Source organism: Hakea prostrata, chromosome 10, assembly GCF_041222555.1.
Source record: "Hakea prostrata isolate BN-2017 chromosome 10, UWA_Hpros_2, whole genome shotgun sequence".
NCBI lineage: Eukaryota > Viridiplantae > Streptophyta > Magnoliopsida > Proteales > Proteaceae > Hakea > Hakea prostrata.
The window spans coordinates 46,011,135-46,035,397 of NC_142609.1; the positions used below are offsets into that span (position 1 = coordinate 46,011,135).

The following is a 24,263-nucleotide window of genomic DNA, read 5'->3' on the forward strand; positions in this document are numbered from 1 at the left end:
AGCATAAATCTCTATCTTCCCTAAATTCAAATCCGACAAACAATTATATTTCCTTATCATCCGATCATTCGTAAATACCGATCGAATGGTAGCGTTGCTTTGTCTTTTCTACACTAAATGGGCCCATGGAGAAACTAAATCTGATGAAATGATATCCGCCCATGGAAACACGTGTGGGGTTTACGAATTGGAGCACCATTCTAGATCCTCTATGTACATGAGCTTTTCGCATATTTTTTTAACCACATAATAAGAGTGGGCTCCATTTTAAGTGCTCAGAAAATAATTAAAAGTAAAATTTCAATAGACTTTACATATACCTCTTGTTAATATATGATAAAGATGTGCGAAGAGAGCATAAATCTCTACCTGTAAAGGTAAAAGTGTTGAAATTGCGAGCACGAGGACCAATAGCAGTATAGATACATGTATCAAACTCATGGTGTTTTTTATTTTTTCTGCCATGACCAAATCGGATTCTACCACGTACGAGATGTACCGGTTCATATAGAAAGATTCTGTTATCGATTTAAAATGAAAAAATTAGGATAAAAAATGCTAATTAGTTGGGGGACCCTTAGATTCGCAATTGGATTTCTTACCCTAATGTCCACAATAGTCGTAAGATTAAATAATTAATTAATTATATTTAGTAGAAAAAATATATTTTGGGTAAAATGAATAAAATAATATATATTTACATTTGAATATCTCATCCATCAAACCAATGGGTGTAGAGAAAGAAAAAGAAAATCACGAATTGTTTACAAATTATTATTTTTTAATAAGAAATTAACTCAGAGATTGTTTACGTGAACACTCACATTTCTATAGGAAAAAAAGAGAGAGAGTTGACCAATCCTATTCTAAGGGGCCTGTTTGGTATGAAATCTCTGGATTCTTGAATACGATATTTATGCCCATTTGATTGTGATAATTCTTGGATTCTTGAAATCTATAGAGTCATCTTTTTTTTTTTTTGTTGGGTTGTCAACCCCAGTTTCCAAACCTTTGCCCTGACTAATCCAATGTTCGACCCGGGTCGCACACCTGACTGTGGTGGGTGAGTCTCCCATCGGAGATTTTTTGCATCCACAAAGCTTCAATATTGGAATCTTGCTTAAGCGGATGAAGCTGCTTACCACTTGGACCAACCCCCGTTGGTGGAGTCGTCTTTTTATATTAAAAACGTGAATATGTAGATTTATGGGTATGTGGTGAAATCCAAATGCTAAACATTTGCACATGCACAAAAATCACGTCAACCAAATAATTTTTCAAGATAAATTCACAGATTTCATTCCATATATTCAGGTTAACTAAACAGTTAATTTTATGAATTATGACTCCATAGATTTGAAATATTAAAATATTTGAAATCTCCAGACTCATGTAACCAGACAAGCCCTAAAGCATCCACACAATTATAATCTGTTTTGCAATTTTTCTGTGAGGTTATTTTTATGCCTTTATTTGAGGGTTACAATTGTTGTCCACCAACCTTTGCGTCAAGATCTATCCCTAAAACACTAAAAAAATCATAAAAGTAAATAAGATGACAGTGTCTGAATATTCTTGATTAAATAAATATATATTCTATTAAAATGAAAACGACACGAGAACTACAAGACCTACATCAAAATAAACAAGTGCAAGGTACAAGCCAATCAATAAGAAAGTAGAGATAATTCATTGTTTCTTAGTTTTAAGTTTTAACCATGATAATTTTTTTATAGAGTTTATACTATTTATTAATTATTAATATATTATATAATTATAACTGAAAAAATATGTGACGTGTGACTACATTGAAAATAACTTGAAATTCTTAGACAAATAATAATAAAATCTAGACCAATAAGACATGATAAAAGAGTACATATAAAAGGGTTAAAAGATCACTTCGTTTTTTGTCATCATCAATTCAATCACAAAGACTAAAAGCTCATAGGTCTAGAGTGAAGGGAAGATGAGGTGATAAAAAGTGAGGAGGGATAGAGACCTTATTAGTCCTAATTATTTTTAGATAAGAGCAAATTGTATTGGCACTCTAAAAAGCATGAGATCTCAAAGGAATTATATATATTCATCCCGGAATCACTTTTATTTTTAAAAAGCCTATTAAATATCTCAAAATTGGAATTTTATTGGATATATTTGTCCAATTTTTCACTGAAAACAGTTAAATCACTTTTATTTTCAAAAATATCCTTATGATAAATAGTGTCTAAAATATTTTCAGTGAGAAATTGGACAAATATATCCAATAAAAATTCAATTTTGAGGTCTCTGTACTTTTTAAACATAAAGTAGGGTGTTAGTGCTTTAAGACCTCCATTTTAGGGTGCTAGTACAATTTGCTATTTACATGAAAGATTGTTACCATTATGATAGAATAGAAATACACCTAGAGTTATAAGAATTTTTTTTTAATAAAAAGTTAGAAGATTATTTTTTGTTGGTTAAAAAACAATTATATTGAACAAAAAAGCTATTTCAAGTTGCAATTCATCGGCAGCTGCACACAAAAATGTCAACCTAACTAAAGACTCTGTCGAAATTAACAGCTCTTAGAACATATAAAATAATACATGTTTCAAAGTTTGTTTCTAGGGTTATAAATATCATCATCAATAACCAAAATTTTGATGGCATAAACATAAAAGATCATTTTACCACTTCATTTTAAAGGGAGAAATAAAATTTAGAGGTGTTGATAAACAATACCCAATTGGTGGACACAACATTTTTCCAAAAATTAATTACATTTCTTTTGTTGGTAGAAGTATTAGTAAGCTATTTAATGTTGAAGCGACCGCGCATTTGGGATGAGCATGAATTTAATAATTTGTGCTTAATTTTGGGTTTTTTTTTTTTTTGCACAAATCGAAATTCTGAAGATTCGAAAGTGATGAAGGATTTGGTATCCATAAAGGGATAGCCTTTGATGCCTATTCAATAGAATTACTCGATCTGTTGAGCCAAGCTATGATTCAAGAACAGTTTAATTGTATAATGATCTTCTAAATTTGAAATGACAGTTTTTCTTTTTTCCGGTAACAATTCATTAACGATAACAGAAAAGCGAGCTACAGCAAGGCATTTGAGACACAAGCAAGTTGATTGAAATGACAGTTGCAAAAAGTAAAGTATCATGGATTTCCTCAAATCCCATCGCCGTGGCAGATAAGCTAGAGCTTAATTTGCATTTTGCAACACAAAAATTACGTCGAGGCTCCGAAATAGAGTTCGACTTTAGTGATGCGCATAATCGCGAAGCACTGTGTTGTGAAGTGTCGAGATTTTGGTCTCGACCGTCTATTTCACAAAAGTGTGAAAGCACATTTTTCAAAAATGGACAGTCAACCGTTCGCTGCATGTGTTGCACATTAATTGTGCAGCACCCAAGCAATTTCCCTTCCAAATAATTATTCATGTGGTACCCACTCGTCTGTTTGTGGTTTTTCATATTTCACATACCCAATCACTTCAAGGTCCTTCAACATCCATCTCTTTCTGTTCCTTAAAGTTATCTTTGACGAGAAAAAAACCCAGTCTTGTACGTAATTACATTGAAATCAATTGGATTTGCTTTTGGGGGTTGGGGGGGGAAGTTTCCAATAAATTGTTGCACGGGGACCAAGATGATGGCAAGTAAGGTTGACTCAGGATCAGACCCACACACTAGACGATATGTAATCGGTGAAATCTCCATTTGGCTTCTCTTATTGGAGGTGATATCCAATGAATCATAAGATCCAATCACGTATAATATTTTAATCTAAGGGGACTCATATGTTTATCATAATATTTGGATTAAAATATTATACATAGTTGAATCTTATAATTCATTAGTCACTATATAAGGGCTCAACTTCAATACTGCACATTAATTGTGCAGCACTAAAACAAGATTACACTATATAATGAGAGCCCCTCTACAGAGAGGATCCAAACTCCATACGTTTCTAGTATTTCTTAACCTTCTTCTGAACCCCCAAAGAAAAGTGAACTTCTATGCTTTACTAAACTAGTGGGCCCCCAATTCCAGCGTTCCCCTTAATCTTCAAGCATGAGCTAAAACTAGGAATTTTATCAAGAACTAGACCATCAATTTCTCTTTGGATGAAGAACACGTGTCTATCAATCACATCCAAAGGTTTGATGTAAGATTTAGGTTTATTCTGAACATTTGGATGTGACTGATAGACATGTGTCCTTCTTCCAGTGGGAAATCCAGATCTATTTCTTTGTCAAAAATTGATCTGATAGAAATCCGCTAAAACTAGGCCTAACATTTGGTTCAGCCCATATTATTGAGCCCAAATCCTTTAAACAAATAGTTGGAAGATTTTCTGGTGAGGCATGCGAATACACTACAGGTTGAGTTGGGCTTCCATTGGGGCCCAGCCCACTAAAATTGACAGCCTAACACGTTTCAGATGATCAAACACTTAAAAAGCATATTCCATACAAGAAAAGGAAAACGGCTATCGTGTTCAAAGCAAAGAAAAGCAAAGAAGTGAACGTCACTTGGCACAATATTGTAGACAACAATGTTGGATAACATCAAATTGAAAGAAGAAAGAAAAAAAAATTGAAGAACCACACTTTTTTGATGGATACAGTTAAAATTGGAGAGATCTGTTTGTACCATTCTATAATGACCAAACGATCTCTAACAAATATTTAGGTAACTGATGTGTTTCTAACTGTTTTTTTTTTTTTTTTGGCTGTGGTCAGAGTGACACTGTGAGCTTTAAATAAGTTTACAAAAGTTATATTAAGGACCACAAGCTAATGACAATACACTTCTTAGTAAAGAAAACAGAGTTCAGCTCTTCCTAGTAGTGTATATAATAGTCTCTACCTGCAATATATATAAAATAAAATTGCCAAAAGAGAAGAAGGATGAACCCAATGCTAAATGCTTATGTACAAGCAAAATTCGAGGGTACAATATTCCTATGCAATCTTACCCCAGTGACCGTTATTGGGATATTGTTTTGATGCCTTAACCTCGGAACTACAATTCTAATTTATCAACCATTATAATATATATATTCGAACAGGAAGTGGTGTTTCCAATGGCGGATGGGTGAGTAACGCGTAAGAACCTGCACTTGGGAGATGAACAAGAGTTAGAAACGGCTGCTAATACCTCGTAGGCTGAGGAGCAAAATGAGGAATCCGCCCAAGGAGGGGTTTGCATTTAATTAGCTAGTTGGTGAGGCAATAGCTTACCAAGGCGATGATTAGTAGCTGGATTGAGAGACATGACTTAGACTCCTATGGGAGGTAGTAGTGGGGAATTTTCCGCAATGGGCGAAAGCCCGACAAAGCAATGTCATGTGGAGGAAGAAGGCCCACAAGTTGTAAACTTCTTTTCCTGGAGGAAGAAGCAATTACGATGTATGGGGAATAAGCATTGGCTAACTTTGTGCTAGCAGCTGTGGTGATACAGATGATGCAAGCATTGTCTGGAATGATTGGGCGTAAAGTGTCTATTGGTGACTTTTTAAGTTTGCCGTCAAATCCCAGGGCTCAACCCTGGATAGGCGGTGGAAACTATCAAGCAAGAGTACGGTAGGGGCAAAGGGATTTATGGTGGAGCGGTGAAATGCGTAGAGATCAGAAAGAACATCAATGACAAAAGCACTTTGTTGGGATGACACTGACACTGAGAGTCGAATGCTTGGGAGCGAATGGGACTAGATACCCTAGTAGTCCAAGCCGTAAACGATGGATACTAGGTGTTGTGCAAATCGACCTGTGCAATGCTAAGCTAACGCGTTATGTATCTAGCTTGGGAAGTATGTTCACAAGAATGAAACTCAAAGGAATTGACAGGGGCCTGCATAAGTGGTGGAGCATGTGGTTTAAATAGTTGCAAAGCGAAGAACCTTACCAGGGCTTGACATGCTGCGAATCCTCTTGAAAGAGAGGGGTGCCCTTGGGAACGCGGACACAGGTGGTGCATGGCTGTTGTCAGCTCATGCCATAAAGTGTTGGATTAAGTCCTGCAAAGAGCACAACCCTTATGTTTAGTTGCCACTGTTGAGTTTGGAATTCTGGACATACTGCTGGTGATAAGCTGGAGGAAGGTGAGGATGACATCAAGTCATCATGCTCCTCATGCCCTGGGTAACACATGTACTACAATGGACATGACAAAGGGTCGCGATCCCGCGAGGGCGAGCTAACTCCAAAACCCGTCCTCAGTTTGGATTGCAGGCTGCAACTCGCCTGCATGAGGCCGGAATCGCAAAATAATTAATTATAAAAAGAAAATTACTTGAAGGGGGTATAATCTATATTTGTGCCAAATGATAATATTTTCATTTCATTTGTGGCTATCAATGATTTTGGTAAATGACAACTGTCTTTTGATTTAGTTTTTAAATTCTTTTATTCATAACTAAATTTACTTTTAATATAAAGTGAGGGACCAAAAGGTGAGCCAATTTTTTGGGTAGGTTTGGTGTTCAAAATCTATATGCTGATATTATAGTAAAAGCTTCTTTATTTTTTTTTTTTGGGAGGGGGGGGTGATGGAGACTCAATAGAGTGTATTTTTCTTTGCTTTGGGGGGGGGGGGGGTGGTGGTCAAGGGTGAAAAGAGACTCGATAAAGTTTCTTAATGGAGATGCTGAGAATAAATCATCTCCCTTGTGATTATGACACGGTTGAACACGAGCAGACGTTGAAAAAAGATACATGAGTGCGTTCTCTATAAAAGGTTTCCTAACGAAGCCTTGACGATGGTTCCTCACTGGCCAATTTGAAGCCCTACTGTTAATATTTGAGGAATTTGTAATTGATGCATAAAAAAAAATCACAAATGCCATTCTTAGTTTAGGTTAAACTCATAAGAAAATATAATTGACATGGACGTTGATTCTCTTAATTTCAGTGTACCGTTCAATATATCTTCGATAATATTTTGAGTGAGTATTAGACAACTCATACATACACATTGAAGATGTTTAAAATGAAAACACTTGTCTAAAGCTTGGTAAAATGAGGGTGCTCACATTAAATTTTTTTGATAGCAATGAAAGGGGTCTGTAAAAATGAAATTATACAAGAAAGACACAATAAACCCTTAAGAATGACAAGCAAAAGAATCTATTAGAGAAAAAATACAAATCACATGATGAGATATGTGACAATCTTATGTACAAAATAGGCATTTCATGTTATATATATTATAAGCAATGGCTCACCTTACAACCACACAAAGACAAACAAATTATAATATGTAATTAACAAGAAGAGAACATTATGGCGCATGATGCATGGTTGTACGCAAAGCCTTTTGCCCATGTAGAGTTTAACTTCTTCTACTAGGAATAGTGATGGTAAAAGATTAAGACAAACTGGAAAATCCAGCATTAAAATGACCACCAAAAGAAATAGGACAAAATAAAAATTGCAAAAATATAAAAATTAAAAAAATAAATTTATGCAGTTGAAAAAATAATTTTGATTTTTCTCTCTAATGAAAGGAGACAAAAGAGACAAAGATAAGTTGGTGCATAAATTGACTACCGATGCTTCCAGGAAGAATACCTGACCCTTCTCCTCATTTGGCTCTGCATGAGTAAATAAAATTCCCCTAGTGGTATCTATGCTTAGATTTCTATTTAATCCAAAAATGAAAATTTTTTTATTTTATAATCAAATTTGTAATATTTATTTTGGGTGTATTATTATGCTGTGACAGTGTTCAATTTGCTTATAGTGTTTGACACATGCATTCATGTTATTTGTTTAGCAATGGTGTGGTCCTTGGGCCCTTGGTGGACCCTAAGGGTCTTCTCCTTGTTTACTTCTAAGGTCACTATCTCTTGTAGGGTCCTTGGATGGAAAAGAACCATGGATTGAATTGTTGATCATTCAATCAAAAGAGAGAATCTTTTTAATTCATGCTTTTTAACTTATGGGCTATGTTTAGATAAACCATTTAATTAATGATCAAATCAAAATCAAGATTGATATCATTATCTTGATGTCTCTTTCACTATATGAGAATTATTTCTAAACATTAACAAGGTAAACTCCTCCAGTACAAATGGTATCGGGGCCAGGGTTAAGATACAGTCCTTAAATTGGATTCTGTGTACAAGGAGAACCTCTTATTGAGGAAAATCATATTTTGTTGGATTTGAAGTTCATTTGTTCATGTTCGTTAGTTTATGTGCACTTCGATTACATCCTTAAAATAGATTTTACGTGTAACTAAATATATGATGAGGTTTCACTCTTGACCCCAAAGGGATTTGAAGTCCCGACCATACACTATGAGAGACTGGTCTTTCGTCAACGGTCAACTCAAATCATATTTTGGCAAGAAAAGGAAGGGATATCTTAGATTTTTGCTGTATCTATGTTTGACAGAAAAATAGACCATCCATTTTCTTATGAACGAGTGACACGTATCCATAGGTTAGACCTAAGCATGAATAAAAAGATTATTTCCTTTTATTGAGTGATCGACAATTCAATCCACAATTCTTTTCCGATTATCCACAAGGGATTAATGCTCGAAATTGCTTCAGTCATGCGCATTTAGGGTCAAGCGAGATTTCGGTCCTCTGAAATTTCGATCGAGATTGAAAGACCAAGAATTTGATCTGATGGACTGAAGTATTTTGCATTGACGGTCCTTGTACATTAAATACGCAGGACTAAAGCAAGTTACTAGAATAGGAAGGAAAAAAATCCACAAAGGATTAGGGAGCGAAAATCTTGGGGTTAATTTGGTAATTTTAGATTGTGAACGGAAGGGTAGAAATGGTAATTTTGTGGAATTAAAGGGTTAAGAAATAAGAATATATCCCTTTTCAACTTTTACGCTGCAAGGATGACTTCGATTCTCTTTATTGTCCAATCGAGAGAGAAGAGATTTTATCTGCAAATGTGATCTTCTCTAATCTCTACAAAATATATATAAGGAGGGAAGGGACGAGAAGTTGTCCAAAACCAAGAGCAGAGCTTTTCCTTCTGTGAGAATTGTTCACATCTCACAGACAAAGAGAAGAATCTCCTCTTTTTTTTTTTTCCATTTTCAGTGAAATTAGGGTTGGCTTCTGCAGTGGAGGTTTCAGTCTTCAAGGTTTGAACTCATTCGATTTGTTTATTAGGGTTTGTTTCTGTTTCGTTGTTCTCTCCAAATTTGTGCAAAGGCGTTTGCTTTTGTGGGAAGTGTTTTGGGTAGTTCGATCTGATTCGTTCAAGACAGGGGATTTCGTTTATTAGGGCTTTCTTGTTATTGTTCTGGTTAGGATTTTTCGGATTTCCTCTTTGCGATGAAGGTTCACCCAGCGCCAAAGAAACGAAACATCACCTTCAGGTATGATATCAATTCAAGCCTCTTGGAGGCTAATAGACTCATAGGAAGGCAGAAGAAGCTTCGTCGACTTCCTCATATATTCAGTAAGGTCTTGGAGCTGCCGTTCCATTCTGATGCCGATGTCTTAATCGAAGAGAATTCCGATTGTTTTCGTTTCATGGTTATGACTGATGACGTTAGCGATGATGTGAGAGCCCATATGATCGAAATTCATCCTGGAGTGACAAAGATTGTGATCAGAGGGAGTAATCTTCTTGAATTGTCTCTGCATGATCTCGAGCTTGATCTGTGGAGGTTTAGGCTTCCACCATCGGCAAGGCCGGAACTTGCTAATGCTGTGTATGTTGATGGGGAATTAATTGTGACTGTCCCCAAAGGTGATGGCACTGATGAAGCTGGTGATGCGAATGAAGAAGAAGAAGAAATTTGGGGTGAGGGTAGTGGGAATCTCAGGGGTGGATTGGGTCGTCTAGTCCTTGTACAGTAAACACCTCTATTCCATTGCTCATTTCTGTGTCTTCAGACTCTCAGAGTTTCGTTTAAGCCTTGTTAATGGAACTAGTTTTATATATGCTTGTTGGCTGGATTAAGAAATTACCCTTTGATTACATGGGATGGTTTTGCCTGTTATTCTTTTCCTCTCTTCTTCTGGCTCTTTTACTTGTTCGTTTTTCTTTCTTATTTTATCTGTTTTATAATATGCATTCTAATTGGTTCCTTACAAAGAGAAACCCAACTACTTTTATGGCTGCATCAACTGTACGATTTTATTATTCGTTGTTCTTGGTTGCATGGTACAAGCATCTATTTTAAGGTTTTTTGTTTTTGTTTTTGTTTTTGTGTGTGTGTGTGTGTGTGTTTGGGGGTTGTGAAGAAAGTAAAAAAAATTCTCTTTGATTGGTTTTCCATGATGTTCTTTTAGAGGTGTCAATTAGTTCATTTTACGAATTTTCAGTGTGATGTCTTACCATCATTTGTTATATTCTGGGTTCTTTTACTTCTCTGGCTACTTATTCCTCTTATTATCAATCAGAAGCTTCACTTTTGTGCCTGAGGGTTCACTTAATCCTCTAGAGTACGCATTTCTTTAGGAGAATTTACTTAGAAGAGTATTCTTTCTTCACAGGAAAGGTTTGTTTATGGCCCCGTTTGCCATTGTTTAGTTCTTAGAAAATAATTATAATTCTAGAAGGCATCCTGGTGGTTGGAAAATAATCCACTGAAGCTGTTTTTACTTTTTTGCTCAAATTGATTGATATCTCTTCTGCAGAATCATTTTGCCACCGAATGAGAAGGGGAAATTCTGCCAAAATCTATCTGTCAAAATCTATTTTTGGCAGTAGTCTTCTCCAGACTAATTGTCACATTGATATATTGCCATTTCCGCATTCAAACTAAAGATAATTAGGTGACTCCTTAGTATCATTTGAATTTGTTATCAAGGTGCATTTCTGTAAAATAGCCTTCCACCATCAATGATTTATGTAGTATTATGTGTTAGGTTCATGATTTCTATCAGCTTAACCTAGTGTCGTTTTCTGGTCATGAGTGTCTTATCCATTAAAAAGCATTTCAGGGGATAGAGTTAAATGAATCAAACTTATTTTCATGATTCAATTGGGGGGAACCATTGCTTCTGTTGAACCTAGTCTCTTTTTCTTGTCATGATACTGTTATGTCCAGTATTAAAAGGTGTGTTGAAGAACCATCCTTAGAAAGTGTTACTGGGATTGCGATCTGGAGAGCACAATGGATAGCATATATGTCATGATTTGATAGGGAGAACCCATTTTAACTGTATCCTTTCTTAAATGATAGATTTTGCCACTGTTTGTTACTTATCCAGGTTTTACAAATGATATTGTTGATCATTGAGTGGTTTTGTTGTCCAAGGATTTCCTAACATCAATTGAACATGATGGAGGACAATCTCAGTAATCATATGGTTTTGGTTTGTTGATTAGAACTTGGTCTGCTCAATTCTACGAAGGAGCTTGAATCTCACCTCTCTTGGGTTGTTCCTTCCCTTCAGTTGCTGCTAAGTTTTTATATGTATGATTGTTTATTATTGCTCCCTTTAGTTTTATGATGGAGAATCTTGGTGGTCCTGTGGAGTTGGTTTGTGTCAAGTACTCTGTCTAATCATTTCACTGAAAGAGCTTCAAAATCTCACTCTTTTCATCCTCTTTTGACTGAGAAAATCTTTTATGTTTGATGTTATAAATGACTCATGATACCTGATGTTGGAATAATTAAAGATGGATGAATTGGTTGGTAGAGACAGATAAGTCATGTATTATGAACTTATAATGACATGTCTTTGAAGTGTTATTCGTCATTCAATAACTCGCGAGTTCCCTTGACCATTGAAACAGTTGAGAGGAAGGGAAAGGTCAACAATGTATAATTTTATTTTATTTTCCCTTTCTTTCTTGGCCAAGCCCATGTTTGCTGGTCTGTTTTTGCTTTTCCCTCGGTTGTTCCATTAAGACCTACAGGGTATTTATGCTCTTTTATGTCATTGTGAGGGAGAGATTTCATGCATTAAAGCAGGGTATTGATTCGGGATTTTGTTTTATCACCTTTAAAGCAGATCTGAATGGACCTCAAAAAAGAAGGAAAAAAAGGAGAAAGAACAGGTATGGGAAAGCACCCTTTTCTTATCTTTGAAAGGAGAAATGCATCCTTTCAAGATAACCAGGAGAGGGTTTAACGTGGCTCTGATTTGATGGTCTGCTTTAGGGGTCAGTGGTCACTGAGACTTCCTGTAGACTTTATATTCCACAATCGATTTGGTAAAAACTGAGACCACATTCAGTGTGAAAATTTGTCCTTTATGGAAGAAAATAAGGTAGGCCACTTAAGATTCAATCCATCAATATTGTTTGGACTCCAGAAATAAATTTCTGTATCAAAGTTCTGAACTGCCGGAAAGTAGATTGATGAAGCTGGTTTCTTTCCAGAACACCTTGAGAACATAACTGAATTAGTCTGGCAGATTTAACATTTAAGGGTCAATAATTCTTGGGATCCTGGGAGTAATTCCTGTGGATTCTCATCCAGAATGGAACCTATTCGATTCTTCAATTTGTGGTTTGACATTCTGAGTCTTCTATTAAATTTTCCTTACATGAATCAAAAGTTGATTGCAAGCTTATTCCCAGTTCTTTATCTTCCTAAAATAATTGATAAGAAGGTCGGTAGCACCTAAAATTTATTGCGAAGGCATCATTAACCAGCTGGCCAGAAATAATTGGTTTATTGCTGCTAAGGCATCAGCCAGCAAGCCTCAATCAATTGGTGCATCTTGTTTTGCTTGGCAATGCATCCATGTTACCTTTTGTTTCCCATTATGTTAATACTGTTTACAGGTTAAAATTTTCCGGCATCTACCAAGATCAAAAAGAGCAGGGACATGGAAGTGATGTTGAGGTTTCTTTTCTGAAACAGCTAAACTAGAAAAGCCTTAATTGTCTCAAATCAAATGAACAATTTTTGAAAGTTTGTCAAGTGAGGGATCCCATTGTTGCCCATGATTTATGAGTCTGGATCACCTGCCCGTTAGGTACTGTTTCCTTGATGTCATCATATGATAGATGTGGGTCCATATCTGAGTACTAACAAAATAATTTAGAGGTAAAATTGTTAATGAATCCCATATAGGGCCCCATCTCTGTTGTATGGTGAAGAAACTTTAGGGAGCAGTACATGCTCCTCCAATGGGAAGGTAATCTGAACTCATGATTTCTAGCGATGTGAATAGTCAACGTGCCCTAAGTCACCATTTAAAGGCTACTGCTTTGGATTAACCAACCAAGTTAGACTACTATGGCAGCAGTGAATTTTTTTTTGTAGCTCGGCTTCTTCGCCTTTTAATAGCCATACTTTTCATAATGTATTCATTTCTTTGATAGGTATAATATCGGTCGCAGCTACTTTGGCTCTTGCTCAAAAAGACATACTTTGGCTCTTACTCAAAAAGACATTCGGAGAAAGTTAGCCCATTCTACAATGTCTTCATTGGGTTATATTATGTTGGGTTTAGGTACTTGTAGAATAGCTAATTCAAGACTATTTGTCATTGTGAGGGAAATTAAGGTAACTGAAGCTTTCATACCTAAATAAGCAACTCTGTAATCGAACTTGATTATATAATCAAATTAAATTTCCACCTAAAATTTGAGAGCTTCACTTTTTAATTTTCCTCACAACCAAACAGAGGCTTGGGGATTTTTCTCTTATCAGACACAAAAGACGAGCTCTAGGACAAAGAACAAATGTATAAAATAAAAAGTTAATATATATTATCAAACGCAGTCTCTTTTGATGTTACATACAATGAAACAAAACTTAGTATACAGGATTATTAAGCAAAAGGATACCCCCCCCCCCCCCCCCCCCCAACCCCCCAATAATAAGAATTCGAAAGCAAGCAGGAGCATACTCAAGCTTTTCATTTTGTCCTGGACCAACTAATATCCAACCGTCTTCAGCTTCTACTGTTTCTCTTAGTCTCTATACATCCTCTAACATGGGTTCTGGCTTTGGATCTAACCCTAGCTTCTGCTGACCCATTACCATGTCTAATCATTCATTCATCTTGAGCTTTTATCTTCATCATCATTGACCACCTGTTACAAAGATAAAAGTCAAAAGAAGTAACAGAAGTCAATTGCAATCCTTGTAACTCCTACATTCACATCCACTAACAGAATCTGTTCATATAAACCGCAACCCACTCCCGAATGAAGTAAGATCAGTATGTGCCAATATGACCACAGACTAGCAGACACAAAAGATATTTAGTGTCCAACGACAACAGAAAGGCAAGTGACTCAATGCAGAAACATAACACCCACCTCAGAAATCTCTCTCTGAAGCAAGCACAAAGTTCCACCCCCCAAACCCTCCCTAGTCTCCTTCTTGTCTTGCCATCTTGTTCTGTGTGGGAGCCATACGATTTGAAGACATTCCAAATGGGGTTACCTATAAGTTCCAAACTTCTCATACATGTAAATGATGACAAAAATACTATACGGGTGCTGCATTGCATTCACTCAGGGACATGAAGCGTAGCTAAACACACATCCCAGTGAAAAATTGCAAACAAGAAAACATCAATTGCAAGGGTACATAGGCTGCAGGAAAATCTCTTATCCACATATGGGAAAGTACTAGTTGCAACTTGCAACTTGCAAGCTTAATTCTTATTTCTGCCAAATACTTTATCAGACCCAGGTATCATAGATTCTCAATAAGCAAAAAGACAAACAAATAAATAAACGAAGGAAGCTCCAATTATGTATGAAAATCAAGTTTCACAGCTTAGAAAAGTCAGGCCTATAAGAATCATGGAACATGTCTATCTTAAACAACTAAATCTATCTGAAAATTGCCATGCTAAATTTCAGTGAACATTACAATAGTAAAACTTCCAGCGGACATTCAAGAACCCACAATATAGTTGATGTGACAGGAATAAGATTATCAACAGATGAAAGCGATTAACAGAACCTATCAAATGTGGACCAAGAAAACTACAAAATTAAGCGTACTGCAAATTAGATTCATTCCCACTTCAAAATTTCTTGAGAAAATACATTTTCAGCGTCATGAATGATATGACAGAGATTAATTTATCCAGAACATAGGATTGCCGTAACAAGATCCAGAAAAATTATGTGGCATAAATCATTCAAGGACTATAATTTACCTGTCTACTTTGAGAAACAGCTTCTGCCCCTGAGTTGGTTTTTCTCAACTTCTCAACTGACTCATAATTGCCTTGCAGACAGTCCTCATGCATGATCATCAACTGTTCTGCTACCTACTTGGAGAAAAAGAATACTAAGGCTCCAATCTCATTAATGAGACTCTAAAGATTCGTCAAAACCAGATCTAAGTTTCAGTTTTTCATTCATATATGCTCAAAAAATATTAACAAGAAAGCATTATATGAAGTTAGTATTCCTTGACCATCTTGGAAAGCAAAAAGAGTTGCAATGAAGAATTTCATTGAATATTTTGATGTCAAATAAATTTTACAATAGCTAATTAATTATAATAACTTGAAAGGAACTTAAATATAGGAAATATAAACCATTAGTTAATCAGGATTCGTTGACTTTCAAGACAGCAGAGGCACAATATGCTGAACGACATATAATGAAAAGACACTATGCCTATGCTACATTCGAATTCCTAAGCATGGGAGTTCAACATTCCAGAGGAAGAACTCAATGTTGGCAGAGGTGGTCCAAATCACCAGAACAGCAAAAATTTAGGTGTTGCAACCTGCAAGGTGGTCAGTTGCCTTACCCACTTCGTAACTGCTGTGATGCTAGGTAGCTAAGAAATGAAATATGGTGAAGAGAGGGTTCGATCTCTATTATTCTATACACACAATTACCATCTTGTGAAAGAAACTCAAAAACCAGATAAACACCTAGAATTGACGTAGTTCTAACGGATCAGAAGAAGTCGCCTTAGGACGTGAATAGGAAAAACGTCGATCAGAAATGGTTGCAGATGGACAATCTAAAATCTGTTGGAATGATTGTGCATCGGGTAAAACTCATAACGTGACAAGAAGGGACATGGAACGCAAACATTTTGCAATGTTATATAACTAATAGCTAATAAATCCATCCCACATCTGAGTTTCAACCCAATATGATTAATGAATAGACTTACCTCCTCAATGCTGCCATCCTCAATCTCCGCATTGAAAGAAAGAATCATTGTTTCATCGAGCATATTCTCTAGATCATCAATATAAAGTGGCTCTGGATAAGAACAAAATGAGATTAATTTAATGACCTATGAATACGAAATGACTTCCCAATTAAGAATCATCAGTATCTTAAAACAGCGCCAAGCCCACTTAAAATCTGAATTAGCAGAAACCAGAAAACGTTGCAATTTTTAACCTAAATAACATACCTTTAGATTGAGAAAGCCATGAGAAGAGATCAACGGCGAGTTGTTCAGATTTCTGGCGAGAATCTCTTCCGCCCCATTCGTTGTGGACGGCCACCTGAAGTGAAGCCCATCGAGAGAGAAGCAAGGAGATTCCTTCATAGAAGAAAGAGAGGGCCTCAGGCGTGAGCAGCGTATGCGCTTGGATTCTCTCAGAGAATATCATCATTTACAACTTACGGTGCAAACCCTAACTTTCCCTGCCTTCTGAACTTCTTCCTTCGGCGTTGCAAGGCCTCGCCGTTGGAGAACCAGAGACGGACAAGAAAGCAAAATGGCCATCGGTATATATATATGGCTTTCATCTGAACGAGGGGAACAGAGCAGTTCTTCCCGCTATTATTAGTTGCTAACCGTTATAACGCTCACAGCTCGTGACGATTTTGACTAATAATTGAATCACTATTTTTTTTTCACAACCCACAAGTGTTTCTACACCACAAATGGTATTGAGTATTTTTGGCAACAAATTTTTTATTTTTTTAATTATTTTTAATAGAGTGAAAAACCTTTTAAAAAAAAATGGTTAGGAATTAGAGTTACATAATTTATACACACTCAATTTGTATCTGCCATAGTAGCCAGCCAAATAAAAGTTCTTTTTTTTTTTTTCGTTTACCAAAAAAAATTTTTTTTTTAGAAGGGTGAGAATTTAAACATGACAACATTGGTTTTAATACAATCCTTCAAGTCAATCAACGATGGTATAAGATTTAAAATGCCAATTTAGATTATTTATCTGTGGATACAATTGAGCCACAGCTTCATCATTGCATCATATTTCCTGAAGTTGAACTTGCGCTTGAGTCACAAATTTGAGTCACTGTTGTATTCCATTGACTATAGCATGTGCGTTTGTCCCTTTGTTGAGAGTGCCTCTATGCAGGTACTGTATCTTCCTACTCCAAATAACCCCAACACTCCAAGCTATTCTTTTTAGCCCTGAGTTATATACCCTGCACATAATAAGATAGGTAAATGTATGCCTTTGATATTCTCACCCATATATATTCACATTTCCAATCTACAAGTCTTGTGTTTCTTGAGTATTGGAATACATGATGGCTGAGAGTATTAGCTCCACCATCCATTTAGAAATAGATTGTAGTGCCGTCCCCAGATTTGGTGATTACTTACAAAAGGTGACTAAATTCCTTTCCTTCCACACAAATTAGCAAGTAATGATAAATGCTGATATTATCCATCTCCTTTAGGTTGTCTATTCTCCAGTCTCGGAACATAGTCTCACAAAAATTAAGAATAGAATTTGAATTTGCTATGATGTTTTCTGTTCAAAGGCCTAGGTATTGTGCTGCCCATATTTATTTGGTCCATTCACATGAGATAAATAAGTGCCAATAAGTTTCGTTACTAGTGCTGCATAGTTTGCATTGTGATGAAAGTGACATCTAATTGGCTATTGTTGTAGCTAGAGGTAGCCCTGCATTGAGTAGCCGCTAGAAAAAGATTTTGAATTTATGATGAATTGGGAGTTTCTAGAAAAATTCCCACCAGTTCCTACTCCCCATTGGGTTTGTGGTTGGTCTCATCTGTATAAGAGCCTTTCCTTCATGTTTTGTTGACAAGATCCCATTAGGAGAAACTAAAGATATTCAGGAATCCTAGGTGGTCGATAACGATGTTTGGTGGTGAAGAGAGAGATGATGTGGGTGCTCCCTATTTTTGAATTGGACAAATTTGATTACTTGTTCCATTGTTGAGTTGGGTGGCCATGGACCTCCTTGTGGGTCCCCCATCAGATGATTTGTAGCATTTGGTACCCAAGGATCATACCAGAATAATGTCTTTTTTTCTATTTCTCACTTTCTTCAACACCATTTGTTGCAAAGTAGGGAGCAAGGCACAGATGTTGTTCCAAGTTCACAATAAAAGTTACTTTTGGATATTAATAGGTGTTTCATTGCTATAACTGAAGATATAAAAAATAAAGATTAAGGACCCCTTTAGCAAAGATCTAGGGTTTCACTGAAGATAAAGAAGATGAAGGGGAACTTCAGTCACCAAAGATAGAGAAGATGAAGAATTAAATGATCCTGATTGTTAGCTTTGAAGAAGTAATGATTTGAAGAGTTCTATTGTAGTATGAGAGGGTTTTAGCAAGGTCTTTGTTTAAGATGCTGAATTCTATGAATACCAGTATACCACTCTCTAAAGACAGTCTGCCCAACTTTTGCTTCGAGAAACAGCCATAACAATTGTTGTTGTGTCAAAATTGTTTTTCCAAGCACAAATTTCATAAATTAATTATTGTTGCATCAAAAGTGTTTCTTAAAGCAAAAATATTTCATAAATTTAATTTTATGTTGCAATAATCATCCAAAAAACAATTTTATCAAACTGTATTCAACCAATTTTTCTATTTCTCAAAACAAGAAACACCATAAATTATTTTTGGGGTGAGTTATTAAATGGGTCCTTGGTCTCTAAGGATTAGTTGAAGTGCACGTGGACTAGCTTCAGCTCCTCAATATAAAAAATAGAGCAAATTACATTACACCGGTTGTGTTTGCAAATAATTACATTTAAACCCCCTAAAATTTATTTTATTACATTTTTACCTATTGTGTTTCAAATTATATGACAATCATATTTCTCTGGTTAGGACAATAGGGTTCTACCAAAATAATAAGTGATGAGTCAACATGTATTGTATTTTCCTTGGTCAGCATACCAACCCATATGAATTGCTGACAATGTGTCAGCTTCTATGATCTATTTTACCACATGGCCGATTCATTTTGATCCGAAGCTATACACGTGGCAACCGGCCAGGGTCACTGGGGTCTAACATGCTACAAAATTCCAGCCTAATTCAACTTAACAAGCTAGTGTATGCATTTGTACTTGACAAAGAATTTTGACAGCAAATTTTATTTACTACCAATAATCTCTGCAAGAACATTGATTGTCCTTGAAGCGATGAAATCTGTTATTGTCTCTTACAATAATCTCTCTTCCAACAATGCCTGAGATGAACTTAATGGCACTATGACAATCTCCACAGACCCTGAGATTCTTGGTGATTCTTATTGGTACTCCAGGAGGTATGCAAATGAGTCCAAATGCTAGTGCAAGCTTTTCACTGTGGTACCACACTTCTGATTCTTTCTCTTCCTCCTCCAAATCATACAGGGCAAAGTTGGTGTCAGGAAAGTAACCGGCTTCCTTCATCTCTCTCCTCAGTTTCGCCAACATCGCCCGAATTTCATTGTTTCTCTCATGAGAGGAATCCTTTGCTTGGAAGACATGGACTGCATTCTTCACGCTGAGCCAACTGCATCCTGGGCCTTTCTTGATCCCCACATCCTTCATCTCCTTTCTCACTGTTGTGGCTTCTTCCCATCTACATTAAAATTTCAGAAAGCATTTGATTACAAAGTAGAACCCACTGAAAGATTCACTCAAACTAAAATTAGCGGCTGTCATTCCAACAACTGAGATAAGCAGTAAGAGAAGTGCATGCATTGACCTGGGGCTTCTCCACTGATATCTATCCAATCAGAGAGTATATAGGTCTAAAGTTGACTCCATACAAATTAGAGGGGAAAAAAAGTCACTGGATCAGTTGCACAGGGTTCAATCAGGTTGAACATCAGCCCTGGGGCCTGGGTATCTCCTTGGCAAAGAGCCATCAAGACGGCAGGTCCTTGTACCATGCAAATGCACCAAAGGTGTTGCATTGGTTACATATCCCAGAACATTAAAATTTCAGAGAACATTTAATTACAGAAGAAGGATCCCAGTCAAAGGTTTACTTAAACTAAAATTAACCAATTGAAAATAAGGTGAAGAAGGGACAGTAGCGGTCGTCATTCCAACAGCTGAGGTGAGCAGTATGAGAAGTTCATGCATTGACTTTGGGGCTTCTCCAATGATTTCTATCCAATCAGAGAGTTCATAGGCCTAAAGTTGACTCAACACAAATTAGAAAAAAAGTCACTGGATCAGTGAACATCAGCCCTGGATATCTCCTTGGCAAAAAGCCATCAAGACTGTAGGTCCTTATACCATGCAAATGCACCAAAGGTGTTGCATTGGTTACATATTCTTTGGCACCATGAATGTATTGAATCTGAAAATAGATATAATAATATCCTAAGAGTGGTTTTGGTAATGAAAATCACTAGCTAATCAAAGAAGAACGCAAATCATGAGAGGTTTTATCTCAGAAAACCACTATGAACCTGATCTTTTGCAATATGAAAAATATAAGAGAAAATTGCACTGGCACCCCAAAATGGAGGCCTTAAAGCACTGACACCCCACTTTATGTTTAAAAAGCACAGAGACCCCAAAATTGGATTTTCATTAGATATATTTGTCAAATTTAACACTGAAAATAGTTAAATCACTGTTTATTTTAAAAAATATCCCTATAACAAACAGTGTCTAAAAGGTTTTCAGTGACTAATTGGACAAATATATCCAATGAAAATCCAATTTTGGGGTCTTTGTGATTTTTAAACATAAAGTGGGGTGTCAGTGTTTTAAGGTCTCCATTTTGGGGTGCCAATGCAATTTGCTCAACATATAATGATCTTGCAGATAAGAACTCCTTTGAGGTTAGAGCAATATGCTTGACAAAAGAGAGCATCATAGGGAACTATAAAGAAACTTTCTTGTAGAAAAACAATACTATCTGTTGCATCTTCTGATAGAAGAAAAGAAGAGAAGGCAGAGGAATCTTTTAATTCACTGACAGTATCATCTAAATCATCTGCACAAGCTTGGGGAGATCCTTGGTATACTACACTTTACAATTTCTTCATTCAGAACTCAGAAAGGGTTACATTCGAGAAAATCAGTATCAGCATGCACAGGGTTGTGTCATTGACTTAAGCCTCCAACGGATATTTATATATCCAGAAACAAAAAGAATCAGGGACAATATCTGTAAACATCTTTGGCTCAGTAAAACTTCTTATGCACAGAATAGTGCATACAATTGGAAAGAAGCATCAGCAGGAGGTTTAAGTGTAAACATACAAAAGATTGTCCCACCCAACAGCATGTAAAGCTAGTGATAAAAATGAAAGGGAGCTAAAAGAAAAAGAGTTGAGCTTGAAGAAGAAAAATCACCTGCCAGCGGCTGCAAACATGTTTGAAAGTATGACATGATTGCCAGAGTCTAGTGGATCAAGCTCAAATAAATTATCAGCTGCAATCCTCCCCAATTCTGGCTTTCCGTACACTCTACAACCGCCCAATAAAGCACCCCAGATCGAGATTGTTGGACGAATTGGCATTTTCTTTATAAACTCATAAGCATGCTCCACAAGACCTGCTCGCGCTAGCAAGTCAACAACACAAGCATAATGCTCAGCTCCTGGCTCTATTCCATACATCTCCATCATTGACTCAAAAATTGCCATCCCCTGCTCCACCCAACCAGCTCGACTACAAGCTGATAGCACACAAACCAGTGTCACATAGTTAGGCCGCATCTCATGGCCACCTTGTGCCATCTCCTCGAACAGTGCTAGAGCCATTTCTGCACATCCTTGATGTGTATATCCACCAATCATTGCATTCCACGTTACTGAATTCCTCTCAGGCATCTCATTAAAAATCCTCTCTGAATCCTCTATACTTCCACACTTACCATACATGTCCACCAGAGCACTCCCAACATACACATTTTCTTCGACGCAGGCCTTCACAGCAAGCGCATGCACAGACCTCCCCAATTCAAGTCCAGCCATCCCAGCACAAGCACTAACAACACTTGAAACCATGAAATCTGTAGGCTCAACACCTTCTTTCCGGGCACGTGAAAAGATCACAGAAGCCTTTTCTTCTTCATCATTCTGTACATAGGCAGCAAGCATTGAGCCCCAAGAGACATCATTAGGTCGTAAGATCCCATTAAAAACAACCTCTGCGGATTCAAACTGTCGGCATTTCCCATAAAAATCAATTAAGCCATTAGAAACTGATACATCTCCATCAAACCCAATATGAATCACGAACCCATGTAACTGACGTCCGAGCAGGAGACAAGACGCATCAGAACAAGCATTAAGGAACGCACAGAATGTGATCGAATTAGGTTCGCCACCCACACGTCGAAACCTGATATAAGCAAAAACCGCATCATAAGGCCGACCATCAAGAACAGAATTTGAAATGTACGCATTCCACGTCGCAGCATTCCTTTCTGGCATTTCATCAAACATCTTCCTCGCATCATCTCTGAGGCCAGTTTTAGAGTACATATCGAAGGCGCTACATCCAACGAAGACATCAGAGATCTCACCAACCTTAATAGCAAGAGCGTGGAGTTGTTTACCTGTGAGGGGAGAGTGAAGGAAACAAGAAGCCTTGAAGGCACAGGGGAAGGTGAAGTCGTTGGGTTGAATTGACTGACGGCGCATGTTAGAAAAGTGATGAAGAGCAGAGACGAAATGACCGTTGTGTACGGAGCCGGAGATGAGAGCAGTCCAAGTGACTACGGATCGTTCCGGGTTGAGTGAGAGGACGAGTTGGGCTGAGTTGAAGAGGCCAAATTTGGAGTACATGTTGACAAGATGGTTGTAGAGGAAAGCAGGAAGAGGGTTGCTGAGAAACTTGATGATCTGTGCATGGGCAGCTCTGCCGAGGAGAGAAGACTGAGTTGCTACCGCCGATTGGACCAGAGTGGCGAAGGTGTTGGGGTTCAGGAAAGCCATTGTTGTTTGTGATGCTCATGGCTTGAGGTGGTGGTTGCTCTGGTGCATGAGGGAGAAGGAGAACGGCGAGTGAGAGCTGCTGCGCGGGGTTGAAGAGGGAGTACCAAAATAATCTAAATTTAAAATATTAAATTACATGTACATCCCTGGGTTTGTAAATTATTACGATTATGTCTTCACACTTTTTCTATCACAAATGACTCCTCGTCTAAAAGGAAGATAACTCATGCTTAAGACCTTATTAAATCTTTTTATAATTAAAAAATTATTGGAAAAATATTTAAAAATAAATAGAATACATTATGTTATGCACAAAATCTCCTAACTGGTTATTAAAAAGATAGATGCATTAAAACACAAGGTTCCAATATAAACATCCAAAACCAAAGAGGAATTTGACTAATCTGTCGTACATGCATTACATAGGGTCGTCTAGGCTAAGGTATGCGTCAAGCCCAAGAAAAACCTTAGACCAAATGCTGTAAACACAACGACAAGTAATAAGCCTGGAAGATACGTAAAACGCATCTTGCGTCATAAGCGCCCAAATGGGCGAAAACATGCCACAAGGGTAGAGATTGACATGCCACAAAAGCGGAAAAGAAGCACGCCACAAAGACGTAGAAGCTACATCTTGAGCATCCATTGGAATGAGCTGGAGGATGGAAGTGCTGAGGAGCGCTGTCGTTGGACTTCTAGCAAGGACTTTTCCTGTTCTAGATCTTTGGCTGGAAGATGCAAGAACTGTGGTAGTGACCAACAACATCTGGAGGCTAGTAACGTGTGACAATCGAGCTTTTAAAAAAATCAGATACTCCAGATCCAAAAGAGAAACGTCCACATCTTGTAGCATTAGAAAAGAAAAAGGGGGAGAAGAAAAAACATGCAGAGAGAGAGGATGGAGTGGAGAAGAAGGAAATGAGAAGAGAGAGAGAGAGAGCATAAGAAGAGAAAGAGGAGAGAGAGAAGAAGAGGCGAGAGACACGAGGTGGTGGAATCATTAGGATCTCTCCCCTCTAGCATTGCTGCATGAAGAGTGTACTCGGTGCCCGTTAGGGTTTTTGCATTTGCACTAGGATCTTAAGGGGTGGCTCCATACTTCTTGTGTAGTAAAAACAAGTAATACGAGATTTTGCAAATACAATAAATGCACATAATCATTACTTAACTCCATTATTTTAATGTATGTATGAATATGATTAATATATTATTTAAAATGTAAAAGCTGTAAATAAAAAAGA

General features: G+C 37.1%; 3 protein-coding genes across 3 annotated transcripts; 1 reads left to right on the forward strand and 2 right to left on the reverse strand.

The window, feature by feature from the left end:
* The first annotated feature begins 8,934 nt into the window (after positions 1 to 8,934).
* Positions 8,935 to 9,963, forward strand: LOC149003430 (uncharacterized). The gene is made up of 2 exons (XM_089138900.1): positions 8,935 to 9,118; positions 9,288 to 9,963. The coding sequence occupies exon 2, from the start codon at positions 9,312 to 9,314 to the stop codon at positions 9,840 to 9,842; it is 531 nt and encodes a 176-aa protein (XP_088995026.1). The 5' UTR covers positions 8,935 to 9,118; positions 9,288 to 9,311; the 3' UTR covers positions 9,843 to 9,963.
* Positions 9,964 to 13,797: 3,834 nt separating this feature from the next.
* Positions 13,798 to 16,601, reverse strand: LOC149003431 (uncharacterized). The gene is made up of 4 exons (XM_089138093.1): positions 16,298 to 16,601; positions 16,049 to 16,140; positions 15,069 to 15,182; positions 13,798 to 13,986 (listed from the first exon to the last, which is right to left on the reverse strand). Exons 1-4 carry the CDS (start codon positions 16,500 to 16,502, stop codon positions 13,951 to 13,953), a joined length of 447 nt encoding a protein of 148 aa, XP_088994219.1. The 5' UTR covers positions 16,503 to 16,601; the 3' UTR covers positions 13,798 to 13,950.
* A 2,630-nt stretch (positions 16,602 to 19,231) lies between these two features.
* Positions 19,232 to 23,086, reverse strand: LOI1 (Pentatricopeptide repeat (PPR) superfamily protein). The gene is made up of 2 exons (XM_089137804.1): positions 21,434 to 23,086; positions 19,232 to 19,697 (listed from the first exon to the last, which is right to left on the reverse strand). The coding sequence occupies exons 1-2, from the start codon at positions 23,020 to 23,022 to the stop codon at positions 19,232 to 19,234; spliced, it is 2,055 nt and encodes a 684-aa protein (XP_088993930.1). The 5' UTR covers positions 23,023 to 23,086.
* Between the last annotated feature and the right edge of the window lie 1,177 nt (positions 23,087 to 24,263).

Coding starts and splice junctions, on each gene's coding strand:
- LOC149003431 (XM_089138093.1), bottom strand. CDS start 16,502: ATGATGATATTCTCTGAGAGAATCCAAGCGCATACGCTGCTCACGCCT. Junction 15,183..16,048: donor AGGATGGCAGCATTGAGGAG/GTAAGTCTATTC, acceptor TTCTCCAAGTAG/GTAGCAGAACAGTTGATGAT. Junction 13,987..15,068: donor CTGTTTCTCAAAGTAGACAG/GTAAATTATAGT, acceptor TCTTTGTAACAG/GTGGTCAATGATGATGAAGA.
- LOI1 (XM_089137804.1), bottom strand. CDS start 23,022: ATGGCTTTCCTGAACCCCAACACCTTCGCCACTCTGGTCCAATCGGCG. Junction 19,698..21,433: donor ATGTTTGCAGCCGCTGGCAG/GTGATTTTTCTT, acceptor ATTTTAATGTAG/ATGGGAAGAAGCCACAACAG.
- LOC149003430 (XM_089138900.1), top strand. CDS start 9,312: ATGAAGGTTCACCCAGCGCCAAAGAAACGAAACATCACCTTCAGGTAT.